We start from the raw sequence: 24,299 nt of genomic DNA on the forward strand, positions 1-24,299 counted from the left end.
GATGATCTTAGAGGTCTTTTCCAACCTTAATGATTGTATGATTTTCACACACCACTTTGAGTGTGGCACATGCCACAGTAGGCTCTGTATGCTAATGCCCCATATGACAAGATGGAGTCAGGAGGAGTTTACATCTAAAAGTTTACCAAAGTTTACATAAAAGTACATCTAAAGGAGATAACAGCAAGTAAATACAGATGTAAAATGATCATGATAACAGTGGTGTGGGTTTTTTTAAAAACCACTTCCTTGTTTGCAAGGTCTGCTACCCAGGTGTGTCCGTGCCTGTCGGTCTGCACGAATCACAAAAGGGGATTCATATCTGCCATCTCACTTGCCCAACTTGAGTAAAGCAGGTGCTGAAACCCCCAAGCAGGAATACTTTTGTTTTCATAAGAAAGGCTCCTCAGGAACCTTTTCTACCTTTGCAGTGAATTGAACCCCTGGTTTGGAATTTCAGGCTTTAGAGTTGGCCACCTAGCATCAGACCAGCCAAGTCACCATTCTTTCCTGACTACAATGTAAGCAGTCCTTTCATGGTGTAGTAGCTAAGTGGAAACTTCTCTCGGATAAGGAGTGCTCATAACCACTCCTGTGAAAAAAGTGTGGTTTTGTTTTATTTTTTGGAAACCACTGATTTTCAGTTGACACTAGGCAATTTATTTGTGGAGTTTACAGCACCAGACTGGACTATTATTAAAATGAGTACTTGAACAAACAGTCTTTCTAAAGTATAGCCAAAAGTATAGAATAAGGAGTGAATGTTTTACTTCGCTGACTGTAATTCTGACTAGCTGAATATTTAAGAAAAAAATTTCATATTCCAGAGACTAAATGCTATAGTTCCACGAACACAAGTGTTTATTGTCTCCTCTCCCCTTTCTAACATTACTGCACTTTATCTAATTTATTCTGTTGGGTTGGTAGGTTTATCACCACTTTTGTATGTCTCCTTACTGAACTTATATATTCTCTTCTGAACTACAGAAAGAGAAGTGTAGCAAAGGCTGTTGTTAACTATCTTGACACATTTTTCTCATGAATATATAAAATACTCTGGAAAAGTCAATCGTTTTGTGATTGAAATAATTTTAGAATAGAATCACTAGTTAAATGTCTTTTCAGCTGGTTTTGGGAAGCGTGTGGAAGTAAAAAATATATTACTTCATAAAAGGCAATATGGAAAAAAAGAAAGTTTGTTTTCCTATTTCTGCTTATGCAACATTGCAATGGGATTTTTCCCAAGCTGTCTAAACAGGGTGTTGCTCCTACTTTTATTAATCACCATTCAGAAATTGTAAATTCCACTTAGTAGAAGAATTTGGATTCCCTCAAAAATTCACAGTGACTCGAAGTAAAAAGTTGCATCTGAAACTTCCTTGAAAGGAGGAATATTTCTCAAAAATTCAGTACTGGTTCTTCCAAGAGTCTGGTCCAACTCCTCCAGCTGCCCACTTGGCAAGAAGCCACGTAAGTTGGCAGGAAGGCTGCCAGCTCGCCTACCCTATTTTCCTCTGATGTGATGAATGGCTTTACATCTTCTCATTAGGAACCGTTGACATGTCTCGTTTTTGTCATGCACTACACAGCTGAACTAGCCATGATGAATCTCAAACAGCCCCCTCCTGCTTGGAAAACGCACTTATTCTGAAATGCATTGCTTTGTAATACACACCACAATGAAATGGCAGCTGCATGCTTTTGAGAATGACTGTGTCCTATACCAGCTAGTGCAGAGAGACCAAATATATTTTGGGAATGCAAAGCTCTGATCAAGAATCATGACTGAGCTGTCACCTATCAGTATTCTGCCGTCTAAGGGCAAAACGAAGCAGTGCCACATAAACTGACACTTCTGAGTACACTGAACTGTGTGCTATGTTAAATTATTATTTAGCTCTGACTTTCTGAACACTAGATCATTTGTCAGCTGACCTAACAAAAACTTGTTAACACAATGTTGAAATCACAAGCAATGAAAGACAATCCTTGCCCTTGGGTCTGAAAACATATGTTTAGAAAAAGAAAAATCTGAAAATTTCTGGAAGCTTAAAGGCAAAGTTTGTTGCTTGGAGCCAGCAAACAGCAGGCCTAGATGGTTCAAGTGAGCATTGTACCCACAGATGTTACTATGCCTGAGTTACAGCTCTGATTATTCACATACTTTCACCACACTGGTTGTCTAGTGACAAAACCCCATAGCTAAATTCATTATGGGGCTCTGGTCACGTTGCCTAGCGATTAAAGTGATTACGATTAAAAAGTGTCCTTGAACATAACTGGATGCATGTGCATGCTTACAGGAGGCTCCTCAGGGCACAAAGTTCCCATTCAAGTCAGCTTGATTTTTGTGGAAAACCTGCACTTATTTTAGCAATTCAATCCACGATCCATTTGATATAAACACAGTTGACCCACACATGCAGCAGATGGCCAGCAGAGACAGGTGAGTGGTGTTTTATGCTAAGCTATGTTAAAGTATTGTCTCTTGAAAGATATCAAAATCTGAAACCGTGAATGTACAGGCAACAAGAAGACTTAGAGCAAGTATGTCTGTTGATCAACACTGAGAGGCAACCATATACTAAGGCAAAACAGCCAGTGTACCTATGAGATACTAAACATCAACTAGCAAAAAAACCTCAACACAAAAAACAATCCAAAAATCCACCTCCAACTGAAAAAGTCCAAACAAATTAGATGGTAAATCTCAGTTTCCACTTTCAATCTCAGGATGCTGCTGTTTTACTTTTTCTGTTAAACTAGATATATTGGAACAAGTAAGTATTAGACAGGAATAATAACCGAAATTCATGATGTAGTAAGCCACATTTCATTTCATTTTGTTGCAACGTCAGAAATACATTGCACTCCCATTTGCCTGACAATAATAAAAGTCCATCTGCTTCTCTTGATACTTAGCTGCTTATCATTAGGTCAAAGTTTTGTTAGCCTGGCTGCATCAGAAAGAAATAATTTCCTTACAAGGAAAACAGCTTTTCTCATTTGCAAATCTGCTAACAAAAGTTCAGAAAAGCCATACAAAAATACTGTTTGCAGACTTAAAAAAAGTTTATTAAGAAAGATTGTATCAAAAAGATAATGTGATAAAAACACTGGCTTCCTGATACAGGGTTCTGAAACACGTTGATGTGTTTCTCAGTGCTATCTACTAAGAAATGCAGCAAATTCTCAAAGGATTTTCCCCAATGTCAGGAACCCAACAATGCACAACAATAATACAGAAAATAATTAAAATCTAAAATGCTTGTAGGACTCTGAAAACAGTACAGCGTAGATCCACGCTTTTCACAAAAATACAATTTATGAAAAATAAGCAACTTGCTGATCTCAGGAGTACTTTACAATCACAAGATAGTATCTTCATCTGATATTGCAATTATTAGTCAAAAACTGAGTGAAACTAGTCTGGCTACATCCTCTGTCACAAAACTCATATAACTGCACTTTGCTGAGCTGCATAATATATATGTATCAACTTGACTTTGTCCTAAATTTAATGTGTCCTTACATTGCATCTTAGAGCACAGCAAATATAACCAATAACAACCAGATGAGCTATCTACTTGATATTGAAAATCAAGCTTTTTAGTGTAATACATGTAAAGATGGCTGATAAAGAATTAGAGGAAGACGTACTCAAACATAACTATTATTATGAACTGTACTTCATAAATTATAAGGACTTCAGTAATTCTATAGGAAGTCCATTAGCTTATTTTACTATTCCAGTGAATAGAACACTTTTTTTTTCCAGAAAGAAGTCACTGTTTGTGCTTGGGGTTATTCCAATGCCAATATTCTTCCCACGTTAGTACTATGATTAACACAGTAATTTCATACTCCACACAGGCAAAAGCTGTGTAATCTCAGTATTATCTGTGACGAAAGTAAATGTTGACTTTAATCTGCAACATTATGTGTATCTGTATGCATCAAGTACATACACACAGTGGTTGCCTTTAAAAAGTCATAATTTGCCGACAGCTGTCACACAGAGATGTCAAATTACCATCATTTTCCCAAATAGTTCAAAAAGGAGATCTCTGCAGTCGTGTGGGAAGACTGGGAGGTGCTTGCTTTTTTCTTTTCTTTTTTTAATAGATTCTTCTGTAGAAGTGCACAGCAAGAAACTATCAACAATGGGGAGTAAGGGGTGCAGTTCCACACATTTTGCTAATTTTAAACACACAAACCACTGCTTTCACCAACTGGAAGTTAAACATCCTATTTAAATGTAATCTACTAAAGTGTTTTAATGTTGTAAAGTGCCACAAAGATTACAGGAATGGCACAGAAAACCCCACAAAGCATTCTAACTATGGGGACAAAAGTTTGTTTATTTGAATGTATATACTGTCCCTTATCTTGAGTTCCCTTTACTGTGGGGCCACAGGCAAAGCACAGCACAAAAAGCACACTCTTTTGCTCACTCTCTCTGCACAACTGAAGCAGAGGAAGGAACTGAATGGCAAATGAAGTGCTTGCCTTTCTTCTTTTCTCCCCCAGAGAGTAGGGTCAACTCTAGGTTAAAGTCATTGGTAGGGCAGAGCAAGCATGCCTACCGTACAGCTTTCAGATATTACCTAACTTTCACATCAGGGATGTAAAACAAAGCACGTTCTCAGCTGATAATCTCCCTGAGCTGAATATCACATTTAAGAAAATGAAAGATGCGTTTATCCATGTTTCTGAAGCCGGTTGTTAAATGTGTCTGTGACTGTAGGTTGTCGTCCCAATTTTCTAATATTAGCTGTCAATCCACAAAACATGGACATGATGAAAAAGGTATTCTTAGCACACAGAAGACAACTTAAGCTCCTTTACATTTGGCCATTTATTTTTCCAATGCATTTAAATTAGGAGCTCATACGTAGGAGGTGAAATACATGCACTTCAGATACTGTGTATCTGTAGCTAATTTTGCCACTACTCCCTCTTGACAAACTTACTTTGGTTTCTCTCAGCAGAAACTGCAAATCCCGCCCACTGAGTATACCATGGTTTTTCACGTAGCCAGGAATATAAATAGTGCTTGTCCCATGAACAGTTCCGTGGACTTCCATATAGGTGTGGATGATGTCCAGATAAGCCTTCTTATCCTGTAATAGCAACAATAAAATATTTTCAGTTTTTACACATTTCAAGCGGTAGCGTTCAATCAGAGCTGGTTTTTACCTCCTGTACCACAAAATCCAGAAAGAGAAGTTCACTCATTCTTACATGATTTCTATAATATTTGATCTTTCATTACATTATTAGTTTTGTTTTCTACTAGATTGGAAGAAAACTGCAGCTTTTTTATCCATAGTGTAGGTATAAATAAATCAATACCAAAGTCCTATTACTTTCTAATTGGACAAAAAACAGTCACCATCAGATAGCTGTCATCTCAGCATGCCTAAACAATACTTTGCCTAAAAATACTAAAAAATTCATTTTGATATATCAAATTTTCGCTCTGTTTTTGTCAGAGGTGCAAAATAATTAGTTATTGTTTATCTTCTCTGTGAAGAAAAGGGTGAATCTCACCTTAGTAAGATGCACTCTTGCCAACTGAATACACATCTTTATCTAAATACCTAGTATCTGAGTCCCATGAGATATCTACAAATATTCCACTTACCTAAAATTTTAGAGGCATTTTGGAAAAGGCCCAGAGAAGAGTAATTGTTTTAGTGTTGCATTAAAAAAAAAAAAAAAAAAAAAAAAAGGTGCACCATCCTAGTTTGCAAACAAGAATTACTTTAATTTTCAATGCCATATGTTTTTTGAGTTTTAAAGACTACTAGCATTCCAAAAGCAATTAGCTGTAGACTGTATTTACAGCCAGTATGCAGCACAGATCAGAGAGACTCTCCCTCAATATTTGCACATAGTCTTAGTAATAGCTCTAAAATCAGGCAACAAGTTTCTGTACTTCTTGGCAGCAAGAGAGTTTTTAAGAATTCTACTTTCACTCACTGTTTTTGTCATGTAAATTCTGTACATTGTTCCTCCACAGCCCTGTGTGAAAGCTGGCCAACAATTTTACTGAAGTTCATTCAAAGGGCAGGTAGACTGGTGAAAATCCTGTCTTTTCAAATCTTGGAGGAGCAATAAGGTATCAGGCCTAGGTGAATGAACACTATCGCTTCTTAAAACTTCCTTGCTAAATTAATTGTTGGTATACATTTGAATACACAGGGTATTTAATATCACATAATAACTGGCTTCTAGCTTTAGCTTGCTGTTTGTGATGAAGTAGATTGCCTGCCTCATTATTAAATCGCCCTGTTCTGGTAGCTATGCCAAGACTGCACCAGTCAGACAATGTCCTGGGCTAAGTATTATATAAAACAGCCAACAAACGGAGACAAATGTGCTTTCTTGTTTGATGTGGTTGCTGCTATTGTTAATTAACACAAATCATTTAAAAAACTAAAAGCTTGCTCCATTTTTTATTTTTCCTTTTACTTAAAATCTGAATTACTCTGAAAGAGATGCTCCTGCCATTATTTGTAAAGTAAAGTAGCATAACTAGAAACTGTTGAGAAGCTCATATACTTTGTTAAGAGGAAGTCCATTGAAGAACTTTTTCTTTGCAAATGTGCAGGAGAAATATAAATGGAGTAGCCTGGTCTTGATTCCAGAATGCAGCAGTGGTCTGTCACTAGAGGCACACCTTAATCCTGCCTGCCCGGCTTTCAGTGCAAACAGAGCCTATGAGTTCGGCTTTAGTGTTCTGAATGGGAAGAGAAAGCAGTGAAGCACAGGTACTACTGACATGATCTGCCTACAATAAGAACACTAATGCACTTGCCTCAGATTTTATTGGCTCATATCACACAAATTGATGACATGAATGCACTCTTAACTCAAGAAAAATATGAGAACCAAGCAGCTAGAAAGAACAAAACCAGGATTACTTGAAATTGCACTTACTTATTTTAACGATTTCAATGACAATTTTACAAACCTGTTACAGAAGATTTAGCTGCTCTCAAATAAAATATTTGACATTAAAAATATTTAGTCTTTACAATCTTTCTAATGGTTCCTGAGGAACTGCATTATTGGCTGTAGGACTGTTGAAGATTTTATATAGGCTCAAAAGCAATTATGGAAGAAAAATCCATGAATCGTTATTGAACAGAGACATACGACTTTTGGCCCAAGTCCATGAGCCACTTGTTTCTGGTGGCTGTGAAACATGCCTGATTTTGTATTCTTCCTTACACATGATGTCTTGGCTATTTTTGGAGTTAGAACACTGGACTAGATAAATCTTTGATCTGAACTGGCCTTGTTGCCATCTTATTATCTTTATTAGCTCATTTTCAAAGCTGAATGTAAAATGGACCAAAAGAAACGTAACATTTTCACGTTTCCTGTTCATATGTGATGCCAACAAAAATCTAGTGGGATTCTGAGAAGTATCTGTGAAGTTCGTTGGTTAAATTCTGCTGGAAACACTCTTTGATACATACAATGGACCTTGAATTTAGCCCAAAGTATTCCCCAAATCATCTTATTAATAACAAAGTGAATCTTCCTACTATATCCATGTGCTGTCCTCTACAAAAATACCAGCACTTGATGAGTACAAAACAGGGAATACAGGATTAAAAAAAGAAGGATTATACTAAGATAGGAGGAGAAGAACAGGCTTCCATGCTGTATTTACAGTAGTACTTTTGGGGGGCAGAGGAAGGGTTTTTACTTAAACCCTTAAAGTTACAAAAACATGTAATAAATTTTACTAATTCAAATTAACTGAGCAGACATACAAGTTCTATTTAAAATTAATATATAACCAATCAATACAATTTAGGAAGACAAAGCAAAAGCAGTGATAAAATCAGCATGTTTTAAGCATCTCTGCAAATGCAAATAAAACATTAAATTAACTATCCATAACCTTAATTGGGAACATTACTTAACCATATGACTGACTTCTTTTCTGATTCAGAGTCTAAAACCACAGATAAAACGTTTAGTATCCCAAACAGCATCAGTTCTTCCATCCATAATATTTAGAAAAATAATGGACTTTTAAATGGTGTCGCTGGGTTTCCACCTCCACAAGATAAGGTAACTACTGTAGACTGCACTATAGAGTCTATAGAGAAATGTTTTCCTCACAAAGGAAACCTTATAGATAGATAGACATAAGTAGAGGGATCAATATGTAAAAATGTTATGAACTAGTTTTCAAACCACAAGAGTAAAAACATGAAAAACAACACACACAAGCTGGGAAAAATCTTTCATCCCCCAAAGGGCTACCCTCTTTCTTTTAATCAAATGAAATTTCTAAAGAACAATTGCAACCGAAAGCAGCATCTTCCCTTTGTTCCCTGTACATGAAACAATTGTTCTTAATTTTTCCAAAAGTCTTTCTTTCTGAAGGAAACAAACAAACAAAAAAGCCCAACCAAAAACTCAGAAAGCACAACCCACAAAACAATCACTCCTTTATTCCCTTATGCACTTTGAGTGAAAAGCTACTGCCTTCATAATCATCTATAGAGTACTATAAAAATACTGTCAGCACCTTATACCTTACAAAAATCCCACTAACATTTGTCTCCTTTTGCATTTAAGTAGTTCTGAATTTCCATATTCAGAACATATTGTAGAAAAGTGTTATTTTGGATCATAAAAGTATATATTGCAATAAGCCACTTCACAAAAATGATCAGGGCACATAATTAAATTCTAAACATTAAAAACATTAAATTAGAAAATGAGAGAGCATAAATATGGTATTTATAAATAGAAAGGCTACAAGTAAATAAATCAAGAAATATGATTTGCAAACAAAATATCAACATCCCTTCTTCAACTGCTAATCCACTTCCTGAGTTTGCTTGCTTGGCTGCATATATAAATATTCTTTTATCTTAAATCATTTGACCGTAAACTCCAGATTTTTACTTTCTCCAAAATGAATTCAAAGAGAAAAGATCATGTGCTGCTGGCTAGTAATGCAAAAAATCAACATTCTCTGCAGAGTTTGGATCAGACTGCGCTATTCACCCATGTCTGCTATCCATACTGCAAATCTAGACTTCGAGCGTGGAAGACAACCACATCAGAAAAAAAAGCAAATTATTGCTCCTCAGAAGCAAAATGGAAGAGTAACGGTGAATAACAGTCATACAAACCTTTTCTGAAATGATTTTTCAGCAGCTAAAATACACATGCCATTTGGGGAAAGTACTTTTTGTTGATCACTGACTGCAGAACTGTTATTACTGTTCATCAATTATTTCCACCTACTTTTAAAAGATAAGCCTTTCTCATCAAAGCAATCAAATGACAGCTGTCTGGTAAGTCTTTCCCTAAGACAATGTTGAGAAGAATACACAGTCTGAAGGGCTGAAATTTTAAGTTTGGTGGGTGAAAAATGTAAGTATAAAAGCTACAAAAATATGTGGTAGAAACACGATGCATTAAGAACTAAACTCTGCTTTTAGTTTTCTTGATGTGGTAGATGGTGGTAATTAACAACTCTGCTTTACCATCAGTTTGTCAGTCCAAGGTTATCACATTATTTTGCAATTTTAGACCATTCTGGTACCCTCACAGAACACCAGAAATTCAGCACTGAATGAAACTAAGCACCACATATGCAGAACTACAGGCCAACTCCATTACAGAAGAGCTTGATTCAGAGTCCTAAACTGGTTTATGGGTTCAAAGTTCAAATGGCAAAATGTACGTAAAACAGCTCATATACCCAGTCTCACTTTCTTACATTGAAAAAGTCAGAACACAATGATTTTATAAAGCTTGGACAAATGTGATGCAGAAAAATAGGTACTGGGAGAGATCTTTGTGTATGTTGTAAAAGCCAAGAACACTGGACGTGGTTCTGAGAGGGGTAAGAAGGATCCAAGCTACAGAACTGTTTCCATTGTTACATACAGAAATCTGTAACAAATTCATTAACGATTCTTCAGCTTGGAAAAGACAATTTGGCAGAATATGAGAGAGTTTACAAAACCGTAATTGGCATAAAGAACATGGATAGTGACTAACTATTCATAATGTCCTGATACAAAGGAAGCCAAACAAAGCTAGTAGGAGGCAGGTTTAGAAAAACCCGGAAGTTAATGGCTGCTCCTGCAACAGGTCAGAGATTTGAGGGACTCCATAACAGAGAATGTTGTGGATGCAAGAAAGTTTGCGAAGGTTCATGGTCAGACAAGCCCTTTGAAGACAGCTCTTACTGAGATCTCAAAAGTTAGTCAACAGGCAGTTTATCAATAGACAAACAGATTCAGAAAATTCCCTGAGCTAAAAAAAAGCTGGAAGGAGAGAGAATATGCAAGGGAAGTATTATGTAACCTTGTCATGCTTTTGCTCTTCCCTGAATGTCCATCTATGGCCTGTTTGCTAGGCACCTACCACATATATCTGCATAAAATACACACCAGCACGCACACATACATATATATAAAAAAAAAAAGTTATTTGCACATATATAATCTTTGCAGAAAGAATAACACATCTCAATAAAGACTTGGGTTCTTCAAGATCTGCCAGAAATCCAGCTTATTCAGTTCCCTAGCCTCATCTTTATCTATTTTATTCATCATTTCTTGCAGTTCTTCATCCATGAAGTTTTCTCTCTTTTTTTTTTTTACACTGAGGTTTTTTTAAAGATTTGACAATTTCACTGTCATGTAATGCGCACTAACGCCTAACCAGAAATTTCCTGTCCTTTGAATGGAAATTTCCAGAACTAACAATGAGACATACTTGTGCACTCTAAGTGCTGAAGCAGAAAAGTGCAGGGGTACAGAAGAAAATAGGAAGTGAGACCACAGGAAGAAAAGGTTGTGTTTGTTTTGTGATAATCAAATACTAGCAGATGATTACGTTAATCGGTATTTTAAGACCTCATTAATTCATTTTGCAGCTGCAGAGTTCTACAAAAAGAGAACCTGATCACTGACCTGTCTGAAAGGTAAATATTCATGGAAAACATTTTTTTCTTTCTTCATAATAAATGAAACTAACTTTCATAATAAATGTTGAAGAATAAGCCTTCAAAAGTGTACATACATGTATACTTGTTTACTGCACCTATAGCTGCTCATTTGCTTGTTTTACTTGGTTTTTTGAGCCATACTTCTTTCAGAAGCAAATGGTGAATTTCAGAAATGTTGCTGAACTAACGTGTCTGGCTCATTTCAATTTGCTATGTGGCATAAAGCAGGACAGTGCTCCTGATGCCTGGTGACAGCAACTAGGGTAAGTTTCAATCGACAGATAAGCCCAAAGTGCTGCTGCAAATTTGGAGGAAGACAAAATAAGAACACCACAAGACAAGTTTGTGAATGCACTGACCGTGTGGGAGAGAAAAGGTGAGAAGGATCTTTTCTCCTTTTCCTTATGTTTCTTTTAGCTTAAAAAATGAAATTAAATGTTCAGCCAAAGTATGTTGCTAAATATGAAGCACAAAAAACCAATCAGAAGGAAGGGAAAGGCAACGCTGCCAGCAGCGAGACACTGATCTCTGCACATAACAGAACTATTCCTAGAAGTATAATTTTTCCTCTCTGACTTCTCCCCATTGTTATCCTCCCACTCATAGAATCATTAAGGTTGAAAAAGACCTCTAAGATCATCGAGTCCAACCGTCAACCCAACACCACCATGCCCACTACACAATGTCCCTAAGCACCTCATCTACACGTCTTTTAAATACCTCCAGGGATGATGACTCAACCGCTTCCCTGGGCAGCCTGTTCCAATGTTTCACCACTCTTTCAGTAAAGACATTTTTCCTCACGTCCAATCTAAACCTCCCCTGGTGCAACTTGAGGCCATTTCCTCTTGTCCTAGTGCTTGTTACTTGGGAGAAGAGACTGACCCCCACCTCGCTACAACCTCCTGTCAGGTAGTTGCAGAGAGCGATAAGGTCCCTCCTCGCCTCCTTTTCTGCAGGCTAAACAACCCCAGTTCCCTCAGCTACTCCTCGTAAGTCTTGTGCTCTAGACCCTTCACCAGCCTCGTTGCCCTTCTCTGGACACGCTCCAGCACCTCAACGTCCTTCTTGTAGTGAGGGACCCAAAACTGAACATAGTATTCGAGGTGCGGCCTCACCAGTGCTGAGTACAGGGGCACGATCACTTCCCTACTCCTGCTGGCCACACTATTTCTGATACAGGCCAGGATGCCATTGGCCTTCTTGGCCGCCTGGGCACACTGCCGGCTCATGTTCAGCCGGCTGTCACCATGCACTCCATGCAAGAGGGCATACGATGGGGAAATTACATATGCCACACGGAGCTATAAAGGCTGTTAAGTAAGAACAGCCTTGGTTATGTACTTTCCCATTGAGAACAAGCTAAATGTAACCATTTTCCATCTCTGATTCTCCAAAACTTGTTATGCAGACAGTATACATTTAAGAAGAATGCCCATCTTGTCAAGTGGCATTAGTAACAAACTTACACATTATTTTGCCTTTCAATATATAAATATTTTTACAGCAACTCCAATACACTATAAAACAATCTATTAAAGCAGTTATCATACGATTGTATGTTATGCATTGATGGATATTTTCTGATACAAGCAAAATTCTGACTTCTCTTACAGCACCCCACAAAAAAAGAAATAGCAAATAGCGTAAAATGAATCTTGACTCTTTTTTCTTTCTAGGATTAAGGGTAGAAGTATTGGAATAGTATGACAGGAAGTTGCAGGAAGAAGAAGAAAGGAAAGACTTAGATTGAAACAGGAGCTAAGATGACATGAAAGGCTTCAAACATTCCCTTTTAATTGAAATGTTCTGTAATTAAAGCCAATTTTGAAAATGGAGAGCATTATGGGTTTCACTCATTTTATTCATTCCTTCTTTTTCACTTAGGCAGAGATGGGTCTCTCCATAGTACTGCCAAGAAATCCCAGACAAAAACCCAAACCTTTGATTACAACAAACATCCAAAACTTGGCAAATGTTGCCCTTGATAGCTTACCTCTAAGGATAATCTTTAGAAATGTAGCTAAATTCTTTAGAGCCTCCTATTTGTAAGCTTCAACCCACTTAAGACTGATTTAGTTATCGGAGGGAAGTAAACAAGAAGTCTCTTACAGTCTCTGCAGCTTACATCCTTCCTGACCTCCAGCAAGATGCACCTAGACTTCCCCACTGTAACATGGGATGAATGCCACTGGTCTCAGGCCATGGGCTGACATTTTTTTCTGTATCCAGCAGAGCTGACAGAAGCAATCACTGTATTCCTCCCCCGTTACTTGTCACGTTCAAACCAGAGTTTAGCCCCGTTGAATGATGTGGGAAGACAGAACGTTGTCTGTAAGCAATCCGTAATTCTCTAGCTACAATAACCTGGTTAGTGTACACAGTTTAAGCAGGTGGTCTGAGCTAGCGTCACCAACTCTGCCCAGCCATGCAGCAGAGCTGGGAATATGGGGATTTTTAGCAAAGATGAAATGACAAGTAATTTGGCATCTTTTTTTTTTTCTTTTACAGGCCTAGCCAGATGCAGAAAAGGACCCATGTCCACGGCTATATAAAACCGTGATGGCAGTTAGCTATTCAAGTCCCACCCTCAGGGAAAAAAGGTCCTGTGCATACCTCTGTTCCATTTCAACCTGCTTGGTTTAAAATTAAACAATTTATTTGCAACTACTATTTCCCCAAAAACCTCAGTCTGGGGACTGGAACGCTCTCCCCTTCACACCGTGCTTCTCTAACAACTGATCAGACCCAGCAGTGACACGTGTATTCTGTGGAGATTACACTTTTCGTTAATTGGCCATGTTCAATATAAAGAAAATTAGCAGGATAAATAGATTAGTCTGGTTCAGTACAAGCCATGGTGGCAGATGAAAAGAGCATTGAACAGGGAAAATGAAGGAAACATGAAATAAGCAAATTACACAGACACAAGATTAGTTCAGGCTTTCTGTTGATCACAAGAATTGGATTTTATCACTCCAGATAAGACATCCCACACTGTCACCAATTCAAAGCCTATCTGCAGTGATTGCACTTTACGTACCAGTGCATAGGGGCATGACTGCAGTTACAGTCTGCAAGTTACAGTTTTAATGTGCTTGATGTTACAAGCATACAGTAAGAATTTTAATATGGCCAGGTATTAAATCATACACCTTGGAAGAAACAAGACAGGCAATACTTACAGAAATGGAGCAGTGACTTGAAAAGCAGCAATTCTGAAAAATAATACAAGGGTCTTGGCTGAGGAGTCATCTAAACACGAGTTCCTAATGGTGAAAAGGGGATATGCCTAACAATGCATATAGTATTTCGTTTTGATTTGGTGCCGGTACGGTCCATGTGCCCTTTGCTAACATTCACATTTCAAGTGGAATGTGAATAATCTTGAAAAGGTTTAGAGAAAACAGACACGTGAGAACACTTAAGGATTAGAAAGCACAAAGCTCAGTGGTTCAGCATATACAGGCTTCTCAGGAGATGATTATGGGTTACTTTGACCTCAACCTATATATTCCTACAGGAAAACAGAACAGAAACATCGTCAGTCCAGTAGACAAAGTCTAAAACTGATATTAAGACTGGAAATTACCATTGGGAAATCTGTACCAGAAACAATGCAAAGTCTTAAGGGAGAGGGGCAATTATTCCAGGATTTTACCAGAGCAAATAGTGGGGTTTCCATCATGTGCTATTTAAAAAATCAAGACTGGATGTTCTTTTCCAAAAAGCAGTGTTTTTGTCTTAATCAGCCTGTGAATATCCTGTGTGTCATACAGAATCTCAGACTAGGCAATCACAAATCTCCCCTCTGGGCATATAAGCTATTAATACATATTTCTGAATTCATGCAGACTGAATAAACCGAGAAAGATACATATGCCAGTGAAAAAAAACCCTGGTGACTAAGCAACTATCTTGTTCCTTAAATCCAACTAGTATTCAACAGGTTGTTCTGCTGATATGCACTACAAATCAGGTCAGGAAGTATACAGGATTATTACATGCAACCCGTTCCTGAGAGACCGATAATGAGATCAGGAAGTAAAAGTGCAAGAGCCTCAGCTAGAAGAGAGTCAAATGAAAGGATCCCAGCTCTGCTCCAGCATTCTGCGGACCGAAGAAGAGACTGCAGATGGGGGCATACTAAGTCGTTCTATACCATGAGCCAAATAGAATAACTGTCACAGTATTTACTACGATGCAAAGCAAAATTTCCTTTTAAGACACAGATTACATGGCTTAGTGCAATAAGCCCAAATATAAACCTGAGAGATCACAATTGAACACGCACAGCTAATATACATATTTTTCTCAGCACAGTAGCCAAGAAGCATTCAGCTCTACCTTTTTGCTACCACTGGCAACATTCTCCCATTTCTCTTGAGTTTTTGTTTTGTTTTGTGCCACAGATGGACCATTTACTTGTAGCTATCATTTTTCAAGAATTTGTTCTGTATAATCAGAGTTATCAGACTAAATGTTGCTTCTGTGGTTCAGAAAACTGATTTTCTCAGGCCAATGAAGAGAAAAGGAAAGAAAATGTGAGACATGGGTATTCTCACACTGTTGTATTGTTTGGTCCTATGTATGGCACAGCACGTACTGATCAGTTCCCTTTTCAGTTGACAAGAGGCTTAAAATAAGGTCTTTTTAGGCAGGAGGGAAGGCATACAGAGTATATGGGCACACAGAGCTAGAGGTAACTTGGAAGAAATCCAGTTATTAGTAAGTAATCACTTTTATTTGAAAACTGCATGAGAGACACTCCCAGGTGTGGCAGCCTGGAAGGAGCTCCAGAAAAGGACAGTGGACAAAAAGCAGAGACCACTGTGAGCTTAACAACACAATATACATTAGCTTGAGAAAATATGACCAAACCTCGGTAGTGTTATTCTGCAGCTCTCATCTGCAGACAGGAGACAATACAGTAACTGCAGTATTTAAGAAACAAAACTCTGATATTATTACAGGGAGATAAAACGAGATTGAACACTTCTAGGGTCTTTATTGAAACACAATTTCCAGTTCAAAATGCAGCACATTTTTGGTTGTAGACATAAGAAATAATTGAAAAACACATTTGCTTATGACTGATTAAAGTTCACAAAGCCTCTGACACCTTCAATTTCCCATTACTTTTAACAATTTCTGCATTTTCCAAAATTATTGTGATATCAAGACTATAAAAATTTTTTATTCTTCAGAAAGCTGTACATAAATAGCAAAGGATCTACATCAATCTAGACAGAAGTTTCCTCATCAGAAAGACTTCAAAATGTTCAATTTAATTATTTAAATATGTTTGTTTTCAGAAAAAGAACTTAATAGATTTAGAGAGAAGGGATACTTTTAAATTTAGAGTTATGCTTTATTATATTGATCAAAATAAATTTGCTCAAGTATATGAGCATAGAAAACTCACCTTCCAGAAATTATCTACTTTGCCATAAACGAGAGATTGATTCTGCCTTTTGATGTCATTAATGTGTTTAATGTCACTGGAGTTCAGATGCTGCTCTACCACAAATCCAAGGAAGCTGTTATCCGGAGTGTGAGCTGTAAGAAACGGACCATATTCAAAATGTTTTAAAGGATCAGTTAATGTTACAAAAGTGTGAATGTTGTGTCACATTATTCACCAGACCACTTTCTTCACATTCATACCGAGAGATACATTTGCTTGCTTTATTATTGAGAATAGTTCTTATGAATTTTAAGTCCTGCTGCATATGTCTACTGAAGTAAGCAGTTATTTTCTGGCTCGTTTCTGACAATAAAAATTCTGTAGCTGGACCGAGACCAATTATAATGATTTTTTGTGTGCTGAGCTTTATTTTATTATTAGAGAGAAGAGAACCAGAAGAAATCCAGCTTGACAATCTCAGAGATGCAATACCAACAATTTCGAAAAAAAAATGGATTTATGCTTGTTAACAAAGCTGTACGCTGCTCAATGTCATAAATAAATTTTAGTAAATTTCTTGGGTTCACCTCCTATATTGGAAGAACACCAACCATCCAACTCACTGCATATTATGTATCCATGCTAATTACTAGCCTACAAAGTCACACTATGCAGATCAGAATACAAATTTCACTGCCTAATTCACTCAGATTTATCTATCATAAAATACTGAAGGGTGACAACTGAAGCTGGCAAAATTATTGTCAATTCAGCTCCCAGACAAAAAAAAATGCATTCAAAGGATATGCAATTCACTTTTAGTTTTCTATATTATTTTTAGCCTCTGTTGGTCTTTTTCAAGCAGTGACATCCAGCAATACTAGCCACTGTTCTCCTCCTATAAAGACACAGACCTATAGGCTCATTAAAACCAAGGGGTTTTTGTTGTTTTGTTTTTTCTTTTTCTTTCTGTAGACAGGGTTTTTAATTCCAGGGATGGACTCCAACATTCAAGGCTTCAGGTAAAAATCCATCCCTACTATATAAAAATTACTCCAACGTGGGATTTTTGCGCCTCTCTAAAAAGTGTCATAGCCTCACAAGTTTACATAGAAACAGGCTGCAATAAACATTAGGATCTCCTCTATAAGCCTCCCTTTTAAATTCTGGCACACAAGCTGACAATTTCTTACTACGCATGCTTTGCAAAGTTAAAAAAAACCCAAAACAAAAAAACCAAACACCCAAAGACAATGCCCCAGGCACTTAGGACACATGCAGTGCTAAACCTATGGTCAAAGTTCTTTAAAAAAAAAAAATATTCTACTGCAATTATGAGGTTTTGCTTTTTGATTCCTGAAAATCAGCCAACTGGATAATGCAGTAGAACAGAGAAACCATACACAGTGCACACTTTGCTCTGCCATTACATTTAGTCTTTCAAATGACAATTACTCTTTTTCACAAAAAATGCCTCAGCAACAGTTAGGCACTCACTTAGACCCAAGGACATTTTAGAATTTAGCATAGCAAATGGCACATTGCAAATATGCCTGAAAAGGGGCATTTTTCCATGTTTTCATATTTTTGGATGAGAGATTGCATTCAAAGGAGAGGCAAGGCGGTACACACACAGAAGAAAAATAAACCTTTGTTAAAGTTAGCACTTAGATCTGGTGGAATTCAGTGCCTCAAACATCACTGACAGGAAGCACTCGGATTTTTAAGCAAGATCATGCAATGTTAAAATACCAGTGCTGTTATTTTGCATAAAAGAATTTAAATAAAAAACAAAAAGGGGAAAACACCCCCTCATGCTTCTGGAAAGCTCAGAGAACAGTCAAGCATTTGGTAATATGCCACAGGTTTGAATAGGGCTTGCTTGTTGCTCAGTAATAATTTTCTGCCCTTATAATCAGAGTTCTCAAAACATAATAGAGTCTGGGGATCTTGGGAAGCTGTCCAGGGTTCCAATCTGTCATAAAATCTTTACTGATGCATAACATGCACTTTTAATCACAACCCCATAAAGATGGTGCTATCTCTGGAGCAGAGAACTAAAAACAAAAATAAACTTTAAATATCACAGAACACTGACTCTTCTGCACCTAGTACAAAAAGAAGCAAAATCCTTGAATAATCTATAGCACTGAAATCACTCATGCTTCAGAATGAGTTTGCTTGCAATCTCTTTACCACTTTTCCTGCAAAGGAAAACCAGCAGTCACTTCCAGTAGTAAAAATTGGAAATGGTTATTTATTGAAATTCCAATATACTCATACTCTTCTGAAAATTCATTATGAAGTGATTTGGTCTGAACAAGAGACTGTAACAGTAGTCTATACTGCCACAACAGAGATCTCCTCTATAGAGCAGATTTACTTTGTTCTGCATTTCATGGAGTGGCATTGAGGAGTGCACTCACACAGCTGTACCACAAGTATTCACGCAACTGTTTTCCTCAAGCACATCATCACCCTTGGTGCTATCTTGAACAGGACCTCACACACAAATTTCCCAACAGCTGGGCTACTTAAATACAGCATGATTGAGCTTTCGGCTCCCTTTCCATTTAGGACATAAACCAATAAATATTAGCAAATTGCGTGGATATGGAGCAAGCTCTGCTTACTAATGTCCAGACACAAACTCTGCAACCACTTCCAAGTCACATTTCCCCACCACGTGTTTTGTTACTTGCTTCAAAACAACTGTGAATGCAGTCTTTTATCTTTTGAACAACCTTCACTTATATTTCTCTGGAAAAACTTGCACGGCAAATGTTGACAGACAAAATACGCCTCTCAAGAATTTTACAGGGCAACTGAAATCAAAAGCATGTCAACCAGACAGCAGCATGTATAGTTCTGCTATGAAAAGCAGAAAAGTTTGAAAGACTTGACTGTGAAGTCTGGTGAGAGAGAACAGTGCATGCCCTGGCCTTAGTCTCAGACAGGGACCACCACCAAACTTTGGAGGTCAGCCTGGTCACTAGCAAGTGTTTCTTTACAGACTTGGGCTGAGAAGTTGCTGCATACAACAGCATGCACGCACCTTCCTCTTTCCTAAGCCTCACTTACCCTCAAGCTAGCTGGCAGCGGTGAATCTTTCTGCAACTTTCAGAGATAACAAACTTGAACCACTACTACAACATGCAAAAGAGAAAGATCCTTTGATTCTAGAACCTAGTGCCATAAAGTCAAAGACTATGGCTGGAGTAGGTCACTGCAATCATTTAATCTGACCCAATTTATACAGAATTTGTATTTTTTTTCCTGTTCTGTTTCTTTTTTAGTTTGTTTTTTGTTTTTTTTTTTTTAAAGATATTTAACAATGCTTCAAAGACCTACAACAATGCTGAAATCTACTACTTGTTTTTCAATAGCTTTGTACACTGCTGGCAAAAAAATGTGAATCAGTTCACCTCAGGATGAATGCTCACAACATGAAAACAAGCTAGGTGAAAATTTTGATAAAACCACAAAAAAAAATAGAGACAAAAAATTATTTTTGCTGAGTGCTAGTTTATTAATCTTGAATGCAAAGAAATAGTGAAGGAACTGTGCTGCTCAGTTGTTGAAGGAAAAAAGCAGAAATGCAACAACATAGTTACAAACTTCAGTTTAACATGATGAAATGCAAGAGTGCTGTTTATAAAAATGCAATCTAGCAAGTTCCTCAAAAACCTATCACTCCATAGCAGGATTTGAGAAGGCAAAACTAACAAAAACAAACTCACTGACACTTGAAGGAAAAGCCAATCACCACTTTCCACAAGTACTCTGAGAATACAGTTCCCTACCATTATTTATATTAAGTTGATATTGTTATTTTCTGTTCGCTGGATGGAAGCACGATAGAGCTTTTGCATAGTCTACAGACACTTATTGACACGATTCTGCCCATTTAGCAGCTGCATTTTATTAAACCATGAACTTGTCTTTCATAACACAAAAATTCTTCTCAATGACAGCATTCCTTTTTAAAGCTCCAAATTATTTAAAAACACAGGAATACTTACGGAACATTGTATAAAACTGCTGTGGATTAAGGTTCCACTTTCCCCATGGTGTCTTGTGGCCTTTAGACTGGGCATAATGGGCATGGTTAAACTCTGGTTCAGTTCCAAAGGAATCCAGAACTCTTAGCATACACCTAAAAGAAAAAAAAAATTTTACTGTAGGCACACATGCATATGTGTATATATAAGCATGTGTGTATATATACATAGTTATGATAATTAAGATGATGTGTTTTGTTTTTGTTTGCAACTGTGGATGATTTATAAACTGAAGGTACATTTTAATTTCAAACATTTCTGTTCATATTATATTCACAAAGACATTACGATCAGCAAATTCAAAGATGTATCAGACATTCAAATAGCAACCCTGGAGCTTATTTTGGGTTTCTTTATTCTTACAGAATGAAGTTATGCTTTAACATCCAAGTAGAGCTTATGGGAATACTACTGTGGTTACCTACATTCCTGGGGCTCTGAAGTAGAATTTAGGCAGAAGAAGAGAGGATTCTTCACCTATTTTCTAATGTTCTCACCCATTACTACAAAATCAATGCAACAGCCAAGGGCCACATGCCAAGAAGATCAGAGCAGAATAGTACTTTGTCTTTAGACAATTGTATTTAGTCTCCAGGTTCTGACTTTTGGGTCAATTACGCCTACTGGAGAAGCACTGAAGACAGTTTAATTTGCTGAACACTTGTGGTCAGACAGACCATTTATTTGTTTGTGAAACATTTTGTCACAGATTTTTGAAGAAACAATACAAAAGTCAAATGTCTGCAACAACCAGTCTACAACTGAGAGAAACCTTGGCATTGGATTACAAAGGGTCTGGGATGAGAGAATCACACTCAGTCCTTTATTTAAACTCCCATTAATTCCTTGGAAAAAAAAAATTACTTCATTTACAAGTGGCTCCTTTCAAAAAAGGGCCCATAGTACATGAAAAGCAGAAAAAGTCTCAGTATGAAGAAGAGCACACATTCTAGCATACAGATTCTAGAAGTTATGTTTCCAAAATACAGCGTGCCAAACCTTTGATACGGCTTGGACAGGAACTTTATGGCCGTCATACTGACCATTGGCTGCACTGCAAATGAACTGGATTATATGGCTCCAAAGCTGCTGACCCTGCCATTCTTCAGCCCTCCACAAACAAAATTTTCAGAAAAGACTTGCATAGGATGTGTTCCTACCTCATGTGCCACTATGTTATAAAGACATGAACTCTTATCTGCACATTGTATCACTGGGCTTCTACATGCTAAGGAAGAGACACCACCTCACGGGTGGCAGAGAAGGAAGGTAGCTGCAAAAGTTACTATTAAAAATGGCTATATTTCCCAGTCTTCAACATTTCCCATGCTTCAAGCCCATATACATTCTGTTCAGTAAAACACCAGGATTTTGGCTTTAAAATGTGAAAGAATTTAGCCCCCAAAAGGTGAAAGAACTTAGCTCCAACCATTTTTCAGCTTTAAAAGATGAAAGAATTTAGTCCCAAAAATACATTTACATATTTCTTATATGTTGCTCCTTTCTCTAAAGTATCCATTAAATTGGGAAATAGAAAAAACACCAGCAACTTTTAAACTCGCATATGAAATGCCACCTTTGTATTTGAAAGTCAAATAGAGCAAATTTACTTTTTTTTTAATCTTCACAAAGATCTTTCAAGCAAAAAGAAAGTCAAAATATACAACACATTATGATTCGCCAAACAACAAAGCTGACAGATCAGTTTCTGTGCAATGTTTTATGTCAACTGTTCCCAATGAAAATATTTTACAATAGTGGCAATTATCTCTGCATTATACAAAATACTCCAGCAGGACCAAAACAACTTCTGCACTGATAAATCATTCAGTAATAAAAGCCCTCTTATTTCTTGGCAGGCCTTAAAACAAAATTCTTATCAAATATGCAGCTTTTGGCTGGGTACTTGAGTACAGGGGAATGAAAAATGGGTGAAAGCTACTGAAAAACTGCAACATTACTGGAGTTTGTCAAATTATGTATGTAAGGAGCACTACATCACATGCAATCATCTCAAAGTGCTTTGTTTCCTCTCTTTTTCCTGTATTCAGATGTAAGGTATGTACTGTTCTTAGGGATATTTGTAACTATGTCCAATACACACAGGGTCTCTGAAGCAGGACAGGACATGTGATGCAACGGAAACTAAGCTAAACCAGGAAGCAGGGAAAAAAAAAATATTTATATGATTCGGGCATAAAGAAAGTCAGAACAACAAGAGAAAAAGATCACAGTGGAAAGTACAAGTGTCTGCAGAAATGGTATGGGAGATCAAAAGTTCAAGGGGTGAACCTAACCCCTGAAATGCAGCAGAAAAGAACTGGTAAAGTAAAGATTTAAAATTTAGAAATAAATGTAAATAATGCCAGCTACGCTGAACTGATATTTTAACATAAGTAGGAGCGCCTCAATTGTCTGACCAAGTACTATATTCTCCATTTCTTTCACTTAGTGGTTTAAATCTCTTTCAATTGAACTATTTTTAAGCAAAATTTTGATTTTACATATAATGTTTTAGCATTTCTAAAGTGAAATAATTCATTTTGAAAATGGCAAAGCAGTATTTTTTTTAAAGCAGGGATATATTTTAAATAAAAATGTTAATTTAGTGTGATTTTAACTTTAGTTTTTCACTCAGTTGCCCCCTCCTTCCTGAAGTGTCACCTAGCTTTAGCAGGAAGTTGCAGAGAATTACAGCATGCCTTGGAACTGGTGTCAGACTGATTAGTCTATCAAGTTACTAATTAAAAAGAGGATTGGTGGGTAGCAAACTGCTTATAGAAACATCCATATAAAAGTCTTCTTCTAAGATATTAGAAGTTACAAGTTTGGGGCTTATAAAAAAAATTTAGACAAAAGTAATCCAGAATTATGACAATTTTTAAAGTGACTGGTTTTCCTTAAATATTGGGCATAAGCACAACCTTAACTGGGCTGTCCTAGTGGAAGTATTTATACACATTTATTCTTATCTTTCTCCCACCTGAAGTTATAATTTTACTCTACTTACATATACTTCATCTTTGTCTACACGAGCAATGCTGTCCAGCAGCACCCACCACTGTCAGCAACTAGTGCCTATGCCAGCATAAACTGTTAAATAAAGGGTACATATATGCCAGTGGCTGCAGACATCTTCTTGGGAGGAAGCTGGTCAAAACCCAATCAATTCTGGTTTGGAAGCTTTGTAGGCACATTGAGCTCAGGCACAGCAACGTGCCAGCACAGATACACAGACTCCAGACTGTTTGGGCTTATGTCCAGCCAGCTCATATCATGAGCAGCTCATATCTGCCTATAGAAATCCTTGCAGACACACACATTAACTTTCAGGCCACTCAGTACTTGCATTTAAAATGTAAAAACTTAGTCAGAAAATAACTCTCCCAAAGCAGATGTATTCTAGAGAACATGTAAGAAGCAGGAATGTTGCTCATTTTTCAGGATAGCTGTCATGTTAATTTATTTCAAGAATAAAGCCAGTTGGATTTTTGGCATATGGGAATGAGTCATTGCTAGAGAGACTGTAGAAAAATGAAAAAGTACCAGATTCTTATGTGCTGTATGGAGGATGCGGGTGCTAAGAAAGGCAATGAGCTGCACTCCTCAAACTATATTAAGCTACTAATTTTTATGTTGCTTCATTGCACATAAACTGCATTCAAATATCCAGACTTCAGAACTGAAAAATACAGTATGTCCAGGCATTCTTCTGCTTGAAAATAAGATGCACCCAATAATGAGATCTGTTTTGCTATATTCCTGCTATTTACAGCACCAATTATACCACAGATAAAGCATGTACTACCAAGATACATTGGTGCTACAG

The 24,299-nt window shown here is 37.2% G+C and overlaps 1 protein-coding gene across 1 annotated transcript in view; it reads right to left on the reverse strand.

The window, feature by feature from the left end:
• MGAT5 (mannosyl (alpha-1,6-)-glycoprotein beta-1,6-N-acetyl-glucosaminyltransferase) overlaps positions 1-24,299 on the reverse strand; it is an 86,211-nt gene that overhangs the window by 21,768 nt on the left and 40,144 nt on the right. Inside the window, exons 9-11 of the mRNA XM_009279908.2 lie at positions 20,432-20,565; positions 16,428-16,561; positions 4,974-5,123 (exon numbers count right to left, since the gene is read on the reverse strand). Coding sequence (XP_009278183.1) covers positions 4,974-5,123; positions 16,428-16,561; positions 20,432-20,565 — 418 coding nt within the window. The remainder of the gene's footprint in view (positions 1-4,973; positions 5,124-16,427; positions 16,562-20,431; positions 20,566-24,299) is intronic.

The sequence above is a fragment of the Aptenodytes forsteri genome, unplaced genomic scaffold (assembly GCF_000699145.1).
Source record: "Aptenodytes forsteri isolate BGI_AS27 unplaced genomic scaffold, ASM69914v1 Scaffold11, whole genome shotgun sequence".
NCBI classification, from domain to species: domain Eukaryota; kingdom Metazoa; phylum Chordata; class Aves; order Sphenisciformes; family Spheniscidae; genus Aptenodytes; species Aptenodytes forsteri.